General features: G+C 33.2%; 1 protein-coding gene across 1 annotated transcript; it reads right to left on the reverse strand.

Moving 5' to 3' along the window:
• Window positions 1–9,507: 9,507 nt before the first annotated feature.
• LOC126971956 (farnesyl pyrophosphate synthase) lies at window positions 9,508–16,510 on the reverse strand. Its single transcript, XM_050818490.1, has 5 exons — window positions 16,492–16,510; window positions 14,433–14,573; window positions 12,084–12,287; window positions 11,200–11,439; window positions 9,508–10,028 (listed from the first exon to the last, which is right to left on the reverse strand). Exons 2-5 carry the CDS (start codon window positions 14,505–14,507, stop codon window positions 9,693–9,695), a joined length of 855 nt encoding a protein of 284 aa, XP_050674447.1. The 5' UTR covers window positions 14,508–14,573; window positions 16,492–16,510; the 3' UTR covers window positions 9,508–9,692.
• Between the last annotated feature and the right edge of the window lie 3,074 nt (window positions 16,511–19,584).

The raw sequence follows: 19,584 nt of genomic DNA on the forward strand, positions 1-19,584 counted from the left end.
TATCTTCCCCAAAGAAGAGTCATACGCTGTTTTAGATTACTTATTATATCTGTATATGGTATGTTAATGTCTAGATCTTTGCAATCAGGATATAGGGATAGATCGGATATATTAATGATAGTTCTAGCTAGAAAATCAGCGCTTTCGTTTCCTGCTACTCCTATATGGGACGGGACCCAAACGAAATCCACTTTAATATCGATTAAACATAGTTCGAACCACAATTCCTTTATAGCAAAAATGATGTAATTGATGTTAGCACTCATTTTGTTATTTGACAAACTTTTTAACACACTCATACTATCACTAACTATTACCCACTTCTTATTAAGTTGATTTTGTTTCTTAATATGCTTTAAAGCAAAAAGAATAGCGACGGCTTCAGCAGTAAAAATACTGGCATATCTATTAATCTTAAAGCCAATACCCTTCCTAATTTCAGGAAGGTAGATTGCAAAAGAAACATTATTATTGTTTTTTGCGCCATCCGTATAAACAAATTTACAATTAGACCATTCTGACAATAATACATGAACCTCCTCTTTTGAAGTTAAATTTGGATCTATTACAACATTAATTGCAGAATATTTACATCGAAAAGAACCTGCATGGCAGGGAAGTATATCATTATTCCGATGAATATTTAAATCTTGTAGAAATTTAAAAAATGAAGAAAAATCTTGCAAGATAAACAACTGTCTCGGAAATGAAGACGATTGATAAGCAATAAGATTCTTAAGAAGATTGTTCGTCGGCAAGCTATAGAGCTTTAAAATAAATCTTTCTTTAAGATAACTAAATCTAATACACAAAGGAGGAAGGTTGGCCTCGATTTGCATAGCAGCTATTGGGCTAGTTTTAAGTGCACCCTATTGTACGCATACATTTATTTTGTATTTTATCCAGACTATTAACAATTTTGCTGTCTGCGGCGAAACAATGAAAGCCATATTCAAAATGACTACGAATAAGCGATTTATACAAAATTAACAATATTTTAGGGTCCGCTCCCCACGACGTTGCACACAAAGATTTTAATACATTATAAGCTTTATTCGCTTTAATTATAACACTATCTGTATATTTTTTCCAAGAAAGTTTTGGAGTAAATGTTACACCTAGAAATTTTATGTCACATGAAATAGGCAGTGGAATGCCATTGTATAAAATGGGAGGCAATATGATGCGTTTACGACCAATCACAAAGACTTTTGACTTGGTTGGATTTACATTTAAATTAAGATAAGAAAAGTATTGATATAAATTTACAAGTGCTTTATTAATAGTAGCGGCTAAATTAATCAGATCAACTCCCGATACATAGACGACTAAGTCATCTGCATACTGTAGGTTTACTATATTTGGCCCCAAAATAAGGTTCAATCGTCTTATGTACATAATAAAAATTAAAGGAGACAATATTCCCCCCTGACAAACACCTAGAGAAGAAAGTCGTGGTCCATACAAATGTTTATTAAATTTTACATATACTTTTCTGTCAGTCAAAAAGGATTGCATCCAATTTATTATTTTACCTGGTATCCCTAACATTGATAACTCGTCACAAAGCACGGCAATATTTACACTATTGAAGGCACCTGAGATGTCAAAAAATACAGACAAAAGATATTGATTACTTGCTAAACATTGATGCGCATCAAGCTGTAACTGCGCTATACTCTCCCTAGAAGACCGACCTTTGCGAAAACCAAACTGATTATTAGGCAAAAGACAATTTTGTTCTATAAAGAACTCGAGACGTTGTTTTAGAAGCTGCTCAAATATCTTCCCAACACAAGACGTGAGAGCTATAGGTCTATAAGAGTCAGGTAACATTTTATTTTTGTCTGGCTTTAAAACTGGGATTAAACAGTCTGTTTTCCATTCTGGAGGAATAGTATTCTCCTTCCATAGGCGATTAAGATTATTTAAAAAGATGTTGAGACTGTGGCAATTAAGTTTTTTGAGTAAAATATATGGAATGGTATCGAGACCGAAAGATGTATCTCTTCTAGTAAATAAAGCGGATTTTAGTTCTTGTAAAGAAAAAGGCTCTATCAAATATTTATTACTATCATTAACAACATTTACATAGTTAGTTAACTCATTTGATACAAAGTCAGAAGTATACTTTTGTAGAAAATCTGGAATCCAACTATCATTCAACACACTGTCAGGAATGTAAGTTTTGTTAAATTTGCGCATGTATTTCCAAATTGAAGACAAAGGAGTACAACGATTAAATGAATTGCACAAGCCTATCCAGCTATTTCTTCTTTCACTTTTTAAGATAAGTTTTTTTAAAGCCCGCAATCTCTTAAACTCCACATAATTTTCATCAGTGGAGTTGTTTTTAAAATTAATGTAACCATTTTTAGCATTTAAAACTGCTTCTGTACACCTCTGATTCCACCAAGGCAACCAAGGATATTTAAAAGATTTTTGTGAACAAGAACTAGTAACATTATTACTATTAGAACTTTTGGAAAACAGACAGCTAGGGATTGACTGCTTGGCAGCAGAAAGTAAAATATTACAAAAGGAATTAAAAGCATCTATTGAAGATAAAGTGTCAAATTTAACATCATCCAAATAAGAAACAACTAAGTTACTATACATATTCCAATTCACCTGCTTATAATTAGGGTGAGTGGGCAAATGTAGATTATTACATAATGTGTTTTGCAAACTAATACTATCACTACTTACTGCCATTTTTATTATTACAGGGAGATGATAACTACTGCCCAGAGGACTGTCAATAACTGACCAGTCACATAAAAGAGCCAAAGATGGAGTTACCAAAGTCAAGTCAAGAGCATTAGGACGCCAAGATGGAGATCCTATTGTGGTAGCTTGACCATTATTCAGAATAACAAAACCATTCTCATCTATAACCTCTAAAACATCTTTACCTCGAGGCAATGTATCAACACATCCCCACAACATGTGATGAGCATTGAAATCACCTGCAAATATCATTGGCTCTGGAATGGACTTAATTAAACTGTTTAAATTGTTTTTATTAAATGGAGGATTTGAATTGGAAGGACTGTAAAAACTCACAATACTCAGTTCTTTGTTATTAATTTTAATTTTAATGCAAACATTTTGTAGAGCACTATCAAAATATGTATTTATGTTAGAAAATGTGATATTATTATGAATAAAAATTGCTACACCATTGTGTTTATTACCACAATCATTCCTTATTGTGTTATAGCCTTTTATTAAAAAATACTGATGTGGTTTTAACCAAGTTTCCGAAATTATAGCAATATGGATATGATTTTCATATAAAAACCTTGTAAAAATAAGCCTATTACTAATAATACTTTGAGCGTTCCACTGCACTATATTCAATGTATCCATAATAACAATTAACTAGATGTCTTTTTTCTAAAAGTGTTATTCAGAATTTCCTTAATACTATTTGAATTTATAGTTAACTTATCTTTATTCGTACAAATTTGTAAAACTGCTTCAACCAAGAGGTTCATAAATTTGTCAGATTTTATAAGATTGCTCAGGTGTGTGTCAATATACTTTGAGTTTAATTGAGGGAAAGCAGATTCATTGAAGAGATCTGAGTATCTAACACTACGGGACTTCACTTTGTTTTCTTCAATTTTTTGTTTTTTCAGAGGACAGGTAGATGAGATAGCTATGTGATCTCCACCACAGTTGGCACATTTTGTTAAAGTTTTTGGACACATTTTAAAATTGTGATTGTCAGAACATATGGAACAAACTTCATTGTTTCTACAAAATTTAGCAATATGGCCAAATTTCATACAGCGTAGACACTGTTTAATAGGGGGTACATATACATTAACCTCATGCCTCCAGTGATCAAGTGTTACATACTCAGGTAACAACGTTGATGCAAATGTGACTGCAACAGTTTGCGTTGGAACAAAGGAGACAACACCCTGTGGGTCCTTTACTCGCCGCATGAACCTTCTCACAGCAATAACTTTTTTACTCGATGCAATTAATTGATGAATTTTTTTGTTGGAGTAATCAGTGGGAACAGAAGTAAGAACTCCAGTGACCTCCGTTTCAGAAGCCGGAATTGAGGCAACCATCTCCAACTCGCTAAGTAACTTTTCATTTTTTAAAAATACATTCGCATTGTTAGGCAGGTCAAAGGTAACACCAACTTTAAAAGCATTAACGGACCTCAGGTGCAACACACCCGATACGCAATGCCTCCTGATTCCATTTGACAGACCCAACCTGTCCTTGTCTGATATTTTGACTTCACCCTGCTTGCGATTGAGAAATACAATAAATTCCTTCTTATTTGAATTTTCGTCGTATAACCTATAATAATTTGTCGCTCTATAAGGGGTATACTTCTCTTTATCCTTTCTTCTTACAATGAGACGTTCAGTCACCTCCGCGTCAGATACCGAGGATTCGGATAGGGGAAGTTCGTCTGCTGGTTCTGCGTCGCTCTGGCCGTTCTTCGGCCTTTTACCTGTACGCTTCCCCATGGCGATAGGGAAGCGCACTTAACAATTTATATATACAAAAATCGAATATTTATAAACCAGGATAAACAATTTACAAGTATGAAAAATATATGCACTATGAACAATAATTTAAACTTTGTATAAGCGCGCCTTCCTTCGTTCACTCGTTCCCGCCAAAAAAACTGACAGAAGTCAAAACACTAATCCGCTTTGCCCCTAGAATATTGACACTATAGAAATAGTCCCCGTATGCCCCTTTTAGATACCTAGCAATAGTTTTGACAGGAGTAGTCTTAGGTGTTGTCATATTATTAAATAAGACTATAATTACCCTTCACGGAATTAAATCGTATGACATAATATTTCACACATACTCAACAGATGATTGGGAACTTAGAAAATTAACGCTACAGAAGTACCGTCGGTAACTTCATTACGAATAGAAAGGACAAGCTTTGCTGAGATAGAACGAGACAAAGCTATTGATCTTGCATCGCTATCGCGTAACCCATTTATTTATTTATGGCCCAATGTCAAACTTTGGGGAAAATAAACAAAGATCTGTCATGTCATCGAGCTTGCGAATAGTATTTTTGTGATTTTATTGTTTTGGAACATTTTTGGTGTGAAACACGAATGTCTCTCACCTTATAAAAGTTAAGGCCATGGTTGGGTGTTGTGTGTCTGGTTGCCAAAGCCGTAGTGAATGTGAAAATCCAGGAGTTAGCTTCCACACGTAAGTATTGCTTTTTACCTAACGTATATAACGTATATATTTCAATATAACTTTATATTATATATTTGTAACAATCTCGTATCAAATAAATTTTATATGAAATATTCCTTCCAAAAGTATTTATTTTTGAACCATAGTCACCTATTTTCAGTAAATTTGTAGTACCTAATCTAACTATACATAAAATAAAACAGTGACAATGGAAATGCTGCCATAACATAGATATAGTTTTACCCAAGTTATAGGGTAATGATTTATTTTAAACCTTAATTTATTCAATTTTATTAAAATAAAAAAACAGTGGGTATTTAATATAGTTATAAATAATTTACATCGGTATATTTGTAGGGAGTAAGGAATTTAGAACGACATTTGTACGTTTTCCTGTGATTGATAATAAAACATGGAACATGATGTAAAGATGTTGGATAGTGTGTAGTAAAAAAATTAGGAAAATAATTTATTTCAGGTTTTATTAGATCCAATGCTACAAAAATGGATAAAAGCAACAGGACGAACAGATTTATGGGAACCAAATAAACAGTGGGAGGCTCCTTTGCACAGGAAGCCGGCTATATACAGGATGTCCCAGAAAGAATGGATAATCCTTAAACCCCGCAAGGGACGGCTCTCTAGCGCTCAGAAAAAATATCTAAAAAAATAACTCCAAGTGATACCCAAAATATGATTTTAAAATACGTTTTTTACTTTACATCACATTCATGTGCACAACGCCCACAAAGTAATTAAATTTGTGGCGTTTTTGGTGTCATCTTATTCCTGATAGACTATGCTACTCGAAATACATTAAATAATACAAGTGTCTATGATACTTTTTTCAAAAACAAAATAAGAACTTGAGTTTTTGACATAAACTTTGATACCAAAATAATTTTGGCATAGTTTGAGAGTGTTTTATGTAAAAAAAAGTATGAAAAAGTTAGTGGCCAGCTATTAAAAAAAAATTCATACAGTTTACAAAATATTCAGTTTATTTAATACCACTACGAAGCTATTGCTGTTGAGATGCAAAAAGAGTAAATACGACTAAAGACATTGTAAAATGATATTTTATCTTGTCTTAATCGTGAATTACATTTTTTTTAGTGAAATACATTGACAATAGCGTTCCACAAAAGGGTCCCTTTTTATTGTACTAGGGATGGTGACTATTTACTACCTGAGCGTTTGTCATATGTTGTTTACATGAGACAAGAATAGGTTGATTTTGTAGAGTATGAGCGAGTGAGAGAAAATACTTTTTTGCGCTCGGTACACCGGTTTGGTCATTATCGGATGGGTTTCAGTTACATAGCAAAGACATTTACTTAGTTTAGTTATTTAGTGCGTCTCTCGACTTGTTCGGTATCGCATGTGTGCATTCCTTTCGCATTTCTTCGTGAGTTTGAATCAGTGTTATAACGACGATTTCTGGCTATTTATTGGAATACTCGTTTTGCTTACTGATTTGGACTTTATTTGGTATTAAATAAAATGATGTATTATACCATTTTGTAAACTGTATGAACTGTGCATTTTTTTAAAATAGCTGGCCTCTTACGGTTTCATACTTTTTTTTACACGAAACACTCTCAAACTATGCCAAAATTATTTTGATATCAAATTTCATGACAAAAACTCAAGTTCTTATTTTGATTTTGGAAAAAGTATCATAGATACTTTTATTATTTAATGTATTTCTAGTAGTATAGTCTATCAGGAATAAGATGACACAAAAAACGCCACAAATTCATTACTTTGTGGGCGTTGTGCACATGAATGTGAAGTAAAGTAAAAAAACGTATGTTTTTCTAAAAAAAAATCATATTTTGGGTATCATTTGGAATTATTTTTGTTAGATAATTTTTTCTGAGGGCTGGAGAGCTGTCCCGTGCGGGGTTCAAGGATTATCCATACATTCTGAGACATCCTGTATATATATAGGTACAAACCTTGCGACAGAAGAAATCAGCACAATTCTATTAAAACAATAGTTGCAAACTCAATGTGAATTTTTAACTCCTGCTGGCTAAAATTTTATGCATCGTAAATGAAAGCATCATAAGTATTTTATTGTACCAAATTGAAAGGGTGGTAATATATGCAAATCATTATTCTGATTGACTAGGAGCCGCTTCTTCTCGCCGTTTGCCATGGCCAAACGTGAGCACTGCCATGCGTATTATAAATGTGGGGGATACTTTAGGTATTCTGTGAACGGTTCCAACTAGTGTCGCTTAATTCCATACCCGCTCCTTGCGAGTTTCAGAGTACGACATGAGGACCTGCAAAATAGCGAGGAAGCCGTTCATTCTCCGGTGTTGCAAGACAGCATGGATATTATTATTATATAATCTCTTTCAATCAGGTGACCCACAGGCTGTTTGTCTTAATAAAGTAATACGAAGATGAAGATTAATCTCATGAGCAGTATTTTTGCCACGGATTTCACGATTATATAACACTGCCTTTATACTGTTAAATTGTAGGCATAAATTACTCCTGGGAAGCTGCCTGATGGGTTGCATTGTGTTTTCGGGTCGAGCTTTTTATTAATTATATCTAACTAGAAATAATTACTTAACAAGCTAAAACAAAACAGTCCAGCGGCCTTACCATTAACTTATTGCGATTCAATTGACAACCTAAAATGAACTGCTTTGCTATTTCGTATTAGATTGACGTGATTAGAGCTATCTATTTTAGGTTGACGTCAAATAAACTGATTATATCGCAATGATGTTAATTGAATATCAAAAATGATATCAATTAAATCGCAAACTTCCAGGACAAACTTCCTTAACAACACGATTCACCTAATCGTGTTGTTAATAACTTTTAAAAAATAGTGAAAACATACAGAAAAGGAAAATTTTATTAATAGAAGATGAGATGAGAATACTTTATTACTGCAAGAGTGAATTAAAAAAAAATGTACTCTGTGGTCCTGTCAAATCTAACATCAATGGAGGTGCGTTCGTAACTCGTTATTTTTACGAAAACATGCGAACACATAAATTGTAATTTAAAGAACTATATTTATTTATATTACTATTAGTTAATAAGTACAAAAAAGGACTTTTTGGTTTATAATTTGACGCTATAACGTGCAATTTAAAAATGAATTTTTAGTATTTTTTACGCAAAAAAAAACAGCTAAAATCATATAATTTTAGGTTACGAAACGCAACGCATATGGTTCGAGTAAGAGAGACAAACTTATGCAACGACTGTAGAGCGTCATCTCTTTCTCGCATCCTGGACCACAGACAAATTTATTTCGTTCATTCTTCATCAAAACGCCATTCAGTAGAAGGGACTTCATGGTATGAATTTTAGTGATTCATTATTGGTACCTAAACTGAACTGGATCGGAATCGCATGGCTTATTAAAAGTTGATGGTAGGCCCTCAGGTCTTCTTCAATGATATCGTGCTCCCGAGGGCGTGTTTAAGTTGACATTTGTGAAATTAAACGTGGAGACTACCTACTCTACATTGATTTCGTGTTACTGTAATAGATGATTTTTTTTAAATATTACGGTTAGTTTATTTACGTCAGTCTGTGTGTTTAATCGAAAGATATGCCATCTAAAAGTTTAATTCCTATCAAAATTAAATGTGCAACTATAGGTACTTACTATAACTATAGTTAGCTTTTTTGCTTGAGAACGTAGTGGAATGAAACATACACTATTTTGGGAGATTTGCTGGAAAAATATTTAATCTGAAAAGATACTTATGATTTTATTATAACATATAAATTATAATTATAATTACAGTAGGTCGTTATTTTTAACTTATAAGTATCCCTCACTTCTGGGATTATTATGGACGATGCGGGACTCGAAGCTGCGCCTCTCAGGTTATGTCCGAGCGCTCTTACCAACTGAGCCTATATCTCAAGTCAATTTACTAAATTGCAATTATTGGCGTTGAGCAGGTTATCATCTGTAAAAGAGATCTTGCAGATGAAGCAACAACCTGAGAGTTGAACAAGACATACCACGATTTACGATCGATACTCGAACGGTTGGCTCAGTTGGTAAGAGCAATCGGATGAAACCCGAGAGTTCGAGTCCCGCACTGTCCATGTTTCATAAAAAAATAAATTTGTGTAATTATCATTGTTTATTTCAGTAACATTTAATTTTAATTTCAAAGTGAATCACTAGGATCAAGTATCGAATGGATTTGCCATGTGCGTACACCCTAATGCTTGATCCTAGGTGAACTATGACCTCTGGATGACTAAAAATTTAATTTATTGGATTGGATACGAATAAAAAACACATTAAACATTATTTACTTTATTATATCATGACATTAATTAATATTTCGATCTTCTGTGTAGTGTACAATATCCTTAAAACATAGACTACCACAATAATTAATAATAATATACCACAAATTTTATAATAACATATTATCCAGGACCTAACCCTAAACCAAATATGGCTATAACTTAATCATGCAGGCTTAGGTACGCTGTCTAAAAATACTGTCCAAAATTTTAAAGAATAAATCATGCGGAAGGCCTCGTGTTACTTGTTGAATTTGAGTTCTAAGGAGATCGTACGTAGCTTCTTCATAAACAGAATATGTATGAGGCAATTGCACTTCTTCATACAAATCCTTAATTTTGTTTACATCATCAGGATTAGAACTGCCATAGTGATTCTCCATCATCTGTCGCTGCGCAGGAGATGCTCTCTGTAAAGCAACAACTGCCAGCCATGTACATTTGCCATCTTGGATATCGGTACCAACTTTGCCCGTAACGGCTGGGTCCCCGAAACAGTCGAGGACATCATTCTGAAAACATGCATTTAGAAGTTAATTTTTACCAACATAAAATATTGCTATTAATTAAAAAAACCTTGCTAAAAGAGGATGGCGAGAATGGACCCACATAATATAAAAATTAAGGAAGCATCGTACAAGTATAAGTTTATATTAATTATAAACTTAAGTTAATACGATGTTTATACAAAAATTATTGAGGGGCTAAGATATGGGAGTTAAAAGAAATAAATTTATATACTTTATTAAAAAATAGGTCATCTTGCACTAACGGAACGTTTTGCGCAATTGTTAGGTGCTGGTCAACCTTCCTCATATATAGGTATTATATTATCTTTTAACAGACAGTAATTATGCATAGTCCTATGATACAAATTATTGATTGAATAATAGATTTTGATTAATAATTTTAGGTTATATTTTACTTTAAGGTATATCTTTTTCTCCCATTTTTTTAGACTTACGATTTGCTTTTTTCTTAATTTTGTAATGTTCTACAATTATTAATAAGTTTCCATGATGTACGCCACTTATTTCAGTGGGTCCCAAAATACATGCATTCTCGCCATCCTCCTTTACAACAGAGTATTAACAAATATACAACTGTCATTTGTCATAATACGTTTCTTTACGTCGTAGAAGTACTTCATTTACCTACCTACATACTGATTTTATTATTATTACTGTTGAGATAAAAATTTAGGCCTAGTTGACGATATGGCGTAAAAAGTAAAACTTCTAGCCGAAAATAAAGAATGGCAATAAGGCCATGGCCACATGATCATAGTAGATTTTAAATATGAGAATTAATGATTAATTAAGGAATATAAAATTAAATAAAACAGCCGCAGATATTTATTTTACTTGCATGTAAACCAAACACTACTAAACAAAGTACAATATTAAATTTTTTCAATAAAATACCAGACAGTATACTAGGACTCACTGAGCACAAATTCAAGAAATATTTAAGCTTTCATAATTCAATAAGCTTCTTTGACAAAGGTCAATAAATATATTTCTATTTTGAATTCGATTTCATAATATACTGTAGGGTGCAGTTATTGACAGAAATAGTCCAAAACAGATCCCACACTTGTAGCATGAGAAAACGGCCTGCCTTTTACCATCACAGCATACCTTCCCTTAAATTAACAAATCTAAATATTACATCATAGCTTACTTGTATTTGGAAGAATTCTCCCATTGCAAGTAGAATATTTTTTGCCTGCCTGTGTGTCTCCGGGTCGTCAACTCCAGCCATCAACAAAGCCAAGCTAATTGGCATTTGGAAAGTATAATATGACGTTTTGTATTTAGTTATTGCCTCATATTTTTCCATTACGAACTGCGAAAGATCTGGCTTATTTGTTTTGTGCAGTTCCTTTTCCAAGAACCTACCGATAGCGCACTTGAGTAGCATCTAAAACAAAATAAATAAATTTATGATCTTTGTTAACTTTTTATCTCTATTACTAATACTGCAATTTCCATCTGCGATATATTGGTAATGCAGCAGGTTCGAAATTTATTAACATTAGATAAACAAAGAAGTAGGCGCCGTAGATAGCGAAATTACTGGGCAAACGAAACATAACATCTTATGTCTCAAGGAGACGAGCGCAAATGTAGTGCCGCTCAGAATTTTTGGAGAACAGCTGAACGACCTGCTCGTCTCGTCCCTTATTGTCATAAAAAAAAGTATTTATGATACTCCACCTCCTCGGAAAGTGCCGTCGTATTGGCGTGCGAACAGACAAAAAAATATATATGAAAATCATAAAAGTTCTTCAGTTGTATTTCTATGCAATTAAATGCGATTCCCGTATGTATTGAGGATAGGGTCAGATTAATAATCTGCACCCCGTCCCCAGGTGAACAATGTACTGCTACCATATTATGTGTAATAAATACACAGACAATATAACCTGTCTGCACTACAATTGCACCCGTCACCTTAAGACATAAGATTGCCCCGTAATTTCACTAGCTAAGGCGTCTTTCACACCGAAACACGTTCACGTTCAATTCACGGCAGAAAAAAGTTAAAATAATGTTGAAACATACCTCATTGAACATTTCCAGAACATTCCTATAGTAGGGCTTTGCTGAGAAGTGCCGTTTCAGCGTCGAGTACATGGCTGCTTGGATCATGGAAGTATCGTTTCCACAACTCATAGCGACTTCTGGACGAGTATGCCAACAAGGAACGCCTCGTCTCATCTGATTGTTGTCCATGAAGTCGATTGACATCAATTGCAGTGAGTGGAACTAAAACAATAGAATCAGAATGTTTATAAACAGATTAGGCTATTTTTTTAAAGAGACTATATTTTCGTTATGCTTATTAAGATATAACGACCTAAAACGGTTCTAATGTTCATAGCTTTAAAATTTAATTTAGAATAAATAAGTCTAATCTGAATAATGACTATGTAAGTCTACTAACATGGTGTATAAGTTTATATTTAAAATGTTATGCTATTTTTACGGAGTCAATCGTTTTTAATACTTTCAGTGTTTATAATATAAAAGTATATCGATTTACTGGATCTCTCCTCGCGTGGCTAAAATCATATTTACAGGCTCGCTCGTTCTTTCTTTTTGTTAATAATTTTCAATTTAATCGTCTGCCGTGCCTCACTTACGAGTATATATATAAAATCAATGACTCGGAAACAAACATCCATATTCATCATATAAATGTTTTCACCTACCGGGATCGAACCTTGGACGTCTAACCAAGGTCATCAAACGGATCAGGGTCACTAACCGCTGGGCTATATGGGTCGTCAAAATTAATAAAATTTGTAAATAAGTCATCAAAAATAAGTTTGATACCTTAGGTTGTGTCTAAAGTTAAGTTTGCTTTGAATTGGGTACTGTATATAACTGTCTATAGTTGAACTAATTGAAATAGTTACTAAATTAATCCATCATATCAAAACTTTGATATTATATTTTGAATTGATCTTTATTTTATTTTATTTATTAGGAAAACCAGCAGCTTTAAAAATGTTAATGATACTTAAGATAATTACCGAGAGCCTTAGGTATAGGTTTCCACAATTAGTACTAAAGTAGAAAAATTCAACTGAAAACGTGAGTAGGTACTAGGTAGGTACCTATATTTAATTCGGAAATTCGAAACTAAAACGAATATAAAACGCATAATATCCAACGGGTATTTTTAATTGGCAATTGCATTTTCTGTAAACTTCAGAGCTGATATTATTAAAGCATTCATTGTTTGATGATATCATAAAGGTAAATATGGCAATTTAAGTCGACGGAAAATATTTAAATATGTAAAACAAACTTGTTACGCTTTAGCAATTGTGTGAAACAGTCTCAATTTCAAGGTTAAAATGCCGAATATTAAATCTTTTTGTATTGATATAATGGCTATAACACGAGAAACAAGCGATTGCTGATAATTAATTCTAATAGGCTCCGAATAAAATAAACAAGAGTTTTAAGGATAAATAATGTGTACAGTTTTTATATTAAAGCAAACTAAACTCCAAGTCTATGTTCACTGTTCAGACGAATATGTCTCTGAATACATTTAAATAGATCGCATCTGCATACTTACTTAAATGCAGACTATCTAATCTATGGGATAGTAGGGACTAGCGTGTGATTGACTTTAGCAATTGCTTAAGTAACGTATTTTTATTTATTAAATTTTTCTCTCCCTCCCTAAGCGCGCCATTAGAAAATTCAAGGAGTCATGTTCGTATATAAATACCTCCTTCGGTATATGTCCTTACATTTAAAAAAGTATTTGCGCTAAAATTTTGTAATTCTTTTTTCCATAGAAGCATGGCCGTCGCTAATTACCAAAACTCAATAACCCATTTATTCTATAAAAAATGATAAAGAAGACATAGAAAATAGTAAAGGAACTTTGTGACAACACGGATATTTTTAAGGTTATAGTCCTAACTCTTTTTTTATATGCGCTGCAAGTTATTATAAAAAAATTGAATAAAAGCGTGTTTGAAATTTTTTGTGGTCTTATCAGCAAATCCATTCATTTAATACACATATTATGGGGTTCAATGTAAAACATCACTGGAAGAACCCTCGTTAGAAGAAAACCTTGGTCACTGAAGTAACGTCGTGCTGCCAAACCGACTGCCGTTATTAAGTGCGTACACAACATTTCTTAATTGTACTGTTGCCTGATGAAGAGTTTCTTTATGTGGAGCTAATACTGGGTACCAATCCAGATCATGCTTATCATAAAAAAGTTTTCTCTATAACTGAGCCTACATGATATAAAATACAATATTTCAGCGCAATCGTTTTAGTAGCTATAACTGATTCAAAACCCAGTTGCATATGGAATCAACTTAGTCGGGTTTATTCAAACATAAGATATTAAAAATTTAATAAAAAATATATATTTACCATTTCTGTACACCATCCCATGATATTAGCAAGATGTATATTCTCCGGGGTCAAATTTTCTTTCTTCTCGATCATTTTGTACGCAAGCACTGTCGCAAGGCCGCGGTTTTTCTTTCCATTTGGCACGTTGTATTGCAAAAGCTGTAACAATGTTGGGTTTCATAACGTTCAATAAGGTGCATATAAATTGAAATAACCAATAGTCGACACAATTAACTATTGTGACAAAGATATCTCTGAAAACTACATTTCTGAGTTGCTAAAGTTAGATACAAACGTATGTTCAGATTGAAGACAAATTAAGAATATGATCTGAACAAAAAATAGGTTTTCATACATTTCGGAAAAACTTAACCTTCACCTTTTAGATTTTTTGGAAAATAGTTATTTTACGTTACATAACATTAGAGTGCTTACGTCTGAGAATGACAATGGAACGAAAATAATGAAATTAAGTTATTTTCATACATTATACAGTTTGTGGTGGAAAGGGTGGCTTACTGATCGTGAGTAGGCTACATCAAAAACCCGTCTTTATATGAAATAATTTGAAATAATCAATTAAAGTTTTTATATTCCAATTGAAGTTCGAACACTTATATTTAAGAAACAACTACGGCATTTCTATTAGAGGTATAGACTATATGTAAATTGTGAAAAGAAAACTCTAAAATACGGCACTAATAATGTCTTTAGTTTACCCTTAGCAAAAAATAGCATCTATTCGCAACAACGTCGGAGTGAATAAAAGTTTAACCCCCGTCAACCAGTTGCCACTTGATATGGTAATTTGACCGAAGCCTTGTGAGAAAAAGAACTAAAACGGAAAAGATAAGTTGAATACTAGAATATGGATATAGGATGGAAACTTGTATCATATTGCAAAGTTGCAGAGGAAGGTACAAATGGCTATTTATTTGAGTTAATGAGCAATTCAAGTAGGTAATAACTTTTGCTAATCAGCTTGCCAAGAAGTTCTTAGCAAATTTATTTTTATTCGGTAATTATATTTAATCATTGCTAATAGACAGTATATTATAATTTACCATTGGCTTGATTTTTCGTAATCTTATATTTTGTAAATTACTTTACAAACGAAGGCTAAGGGTGAATTGATAAATGTTTTATCTTTATTATTATTATTCTTACCTTCAGTTCTAAAGTGTTCTTCATATGTTTTATTGTTTGAATATTTAACGACGATATAGAATAGTTACACCTTGCATACAAAATGTGATTTAGCTTCTATCTTCTTTAACATGTCTACTACTCTTCTTTAAGCCGATTATTAACATTAAGTACTTCAAAGACCTCTCTGCGTTCAATTTGTAATATTGTTAATTGAAGTTTATATTCTACTAGCTGACCCGACAGACGTCGTTCTGTTTATAATAAAAAAAAACGGTTGCGCTAAGGATTTCACGAAATCCTACCGCGTTCAAGTTTCTACGCCTTATGGTTCCAGAGATATCGTGATGAGTGAATACCCTATGTATTGGATATCTTTTATATATATATTGATTATTAAATTAAAGCAAAATATTTAATATTATATTATTTTCCTCATCTGTGTAGAATAACGCACTATGTTACCACTCGGGAGAAGCTGCGATTCCCCTACTCTGTTTTATGAAGCTTTTATTGTTAAGTGATCACCTTATACTACCACCTAACTTATTTTTGTGTTCACACACTGCATACTCGCAGTAGTCTCAAATATTTTGTCGTTGGTTAAATTGATGAAATTTCCCAGTTTCCGTTAACCTATTGTTTGTTGAGGATTATGATGATGAAAGGAATATCGTAGTTGTTCAAAGTAAAACAGCCTAGGTTCTCTGAACAGGTAAAGCACTGCCATTGATGGCTAACTTAAAAGTATCTAAATAAAAACAAGTTCAAGAATAAAAGCGAGTACCAACACAGGAAAATATGGTTTCATCCTCATAAATCCTTGCAATTACAATGTAGAACCGATATCATATTGTTTGATAAATTTTTATCGTGTCTACGAAATTAATATACAAAAATTAATATTTTCTTAATGCAAATTAAAACTTACCCCCTTAACGTAAGGTTCACTTGGCAAAGCTAGGTACCTAAAAGCACCGTAACACGCTGAGAACTGATATGAATAGGCACATTAATAATCAGAAAACGTAGAGAACGATCTAGTTCCGTGCTTCTAATTACGAATTAATGCTTAAAAACATAACGTATACGAATATTCTTGACTAAATATTCATAATTATAAGATACTTAGTGATATAAAAAATTCTTATTTACCGAATATACGTAACTCGGAACTTTGCGTCCTAGACGCGCGATTTTTGCCATATTTGAAGGAGGTTACCGTCTGCACGTCAGCTGTGATTCCACGATACTAAATACCTACAAGTAAGATCTCTCGTCTCTAATTAGTAAGCTTTTATTCACTGACACGTATTTTTGCGCCGGCCCAGTAGTAGTCGAAGGTTTGAATACAGTTTTCATGGTGATCGATTCAACGACGTGAGATAATATGCCGTACTATACGCCACGTTGCGCTGATCTATGGCAAAGTCAATCAATTGATTGAAGCTGATATTTTGTGTATTATAAACAAAGATTGGGAAAAAAGGGAAAACCTTTTTAGATTTTTTACTTCGACTATGCCTTTTACTTCCGCGTAAGTGCAAGAAACGGTTTATGCTAAATACGGCCACACAAGTTTATATTAACTTGTGGCAAATTAATATTATCCATACTCAATTAAATTGACAAGTTATTAATGTTCCTAAATGAGCCGTGACGCTATCTGATGACGAGTTAGCAATATGTGAAAAAAAAAATCTACTTTCATACTACCAGTCAAAAAATATTACTATTTAAATATACCTAATTACATTTATGTACCTACTAGTAAATTAATACTATCGATAGTAGTTTGTTAGCAATTGCGTCCGATATTTTCAATAGTTGTTTCGCAATTAAGTTTTTAAGGCATATTGCAATGTCTTTTGTAACTCGTTTTCATAAACTAACTGCGCAATAAGTTTTCAGGTCAAATCTACCATGAAAAGAATTATGGAGAGTGCTGTGTTTAGCTATTTTAAGCATTACCTACTAATGAGGTAAAAACGTCGATAAGCTATGTGCTGGATCAATGGGCTAGTAAAATGTGACTTTTATAGTACCGTCAACAACATAACGCATCAGTGTTCGGACGCCCTTAGCTCCTTAGTACACAACAATGTCTGAGTTTATTTTCGCTGAAGCATCGTTCCTCGAGCGATATTTCTTTTCGAAGTAGTGGTATTGATTTAATTTACATCTAAATGTTAAAGAATTGGCATCTTCGGGTTTATAACGACGCCATGCAATAAACTTAAGAAACGCATTATTATAAAAACGCGTATTTGTCACACGAAAATAAGTGTGAATTATATTATCATATTTCGTATTGAATGTAGGTACCTAATGATTTAAGTTATGAAACTAATATGCCAAGTAATTTGTGATGGTCATTAGATACTAACAGTCTATTGTTTAATTTATAAATACTGTGTTTGGTAATCGTTAAATATTCCTTTGTCCGCTGCCTTTGCATAAGTACCTACTTGCATAATATATAATAATGAAACTGAAATTTGGGACAATCTCTATATTATATTATTTCTAGAAAATTGTTTTTGTGTGGGAAAGTCATAAATTTTATGATTCTTCAACAGATTTAGTGACTCGAACACTGTTTTGAACCTAATGATTGCCGCTGTAGGTATATGAAAAATAAGTAGGTACATATGTATTTTAAAATTCTAGATTTAGATAATAGACCAGTGCAGAAATGCCTTTTGATATAGTATAGAGTGACTTTGTTACTTGGGTATTATACTGTTACATCAGAAGAAATAATAAAAAAAGAAGAAGTAGAGAGTCTACTGTTGGGGTCATGTTTTTTGTAGATCACTAATAGTTTATTGTACGCGGACGCTTTAGCATCTTATTTTTATATTCTCTGCTGGTGAACTTCCATAATCAAACAAACGGTGGCTTCTTTGCATGGGATGCCGGCTAGATTATGGGTATCACAACGGTGCCTATTTCTGCCGTGAAGCAGTAATGTATAAACAATACTGTGTTTCGGTCTGAAGACCGCCATAGCTATTGAAATTACTGGGCAAGTGACGAGCGCAATTGTAGTGCCGCTCAGAATTTTAGGGTTTTTCAAGAATCCTGAGCGGCACTGCATTGTAATGAGCAGGGCGTAACAATTACCATCAGCTGAACGACCTGCTCGTCCCGTCCCTTATTTTCATAAAAAAATGTTCTTTAAAACATTGTATAAACTCTAGCATAAACTCGCCACGAAACGAGCGTAAGTCCAGCGAGCCAAGTTTGTAAAAATACTGTGGACTGATGAACTGGCGGTTTTTAGTACCGCGGACTTAAAATTTGAAGCATGCACAATGAGCCAGCGAGCAGTTCCGACAGTTTTCACGTCCGCATAATTTTGTGCTCTATTGGCGGTTTGAACCATTGGTTTGTGAGTTCGTTGGCGTACCGGTCTACCGGTTTTGCAAATGGATCACCCCCTTAACTGTTTATTGCGTGCAAAGTAAGAGAATCGATTTATTACTGAGACATCAAAGAGTAAATACATACAAGCAGATTAAGGATTGGTCTCCGCTGCGGTCCAACCGTACCGCACTACCTAACAATAGCTTTTTTATTACGGCTACATACCATGTCGCTAGATTAGATTTTCTTATCTTCGATTTGTTGATATTAATCTAGTAATCGTTTATTTTGTAATTACCCAGTAAATATCTGTGAAAACTTGTAAATAGCCTTTTATGTAAATATTTTCCTAACTATTATTGTATTTAGCTGTAAGTTTTCCAATTACAATAAAATAAAATAAATCAATAAAATACTATTAAATGCTTCGGTGTGTGGCATTCGTAATATACGCTTAGTATTCTTTTACATTGTAATTAATAAAATACAAAATACCTACTGATGATATGTGATCCCCGTGTCTTTCTTATTTCTTGTAGCATTTTTTTTTCAAAGTTTCACTACGGAACCTGGCATTAGGTTTAAAGAGTTTATTTTCTCAAAAAGAACAAAAGTTCACTTACATGAGAACAATGATTCAAAATAAATATAAAAG

The sequence above is a fragment of the Leptidea sinapis genome, chromosome 25 (assembly GCF_905404315.1).
Source record: "Leptidea sinapis chromosome 25, ilLepSina1.1, whole genome shotgun sequence".
Lineage (NCBI taxonomy): Eukaryota > Metazoa > Arthropoda > Insecta > Lepidoptera > Pieridae > Leptidea > Leptidea sinapis.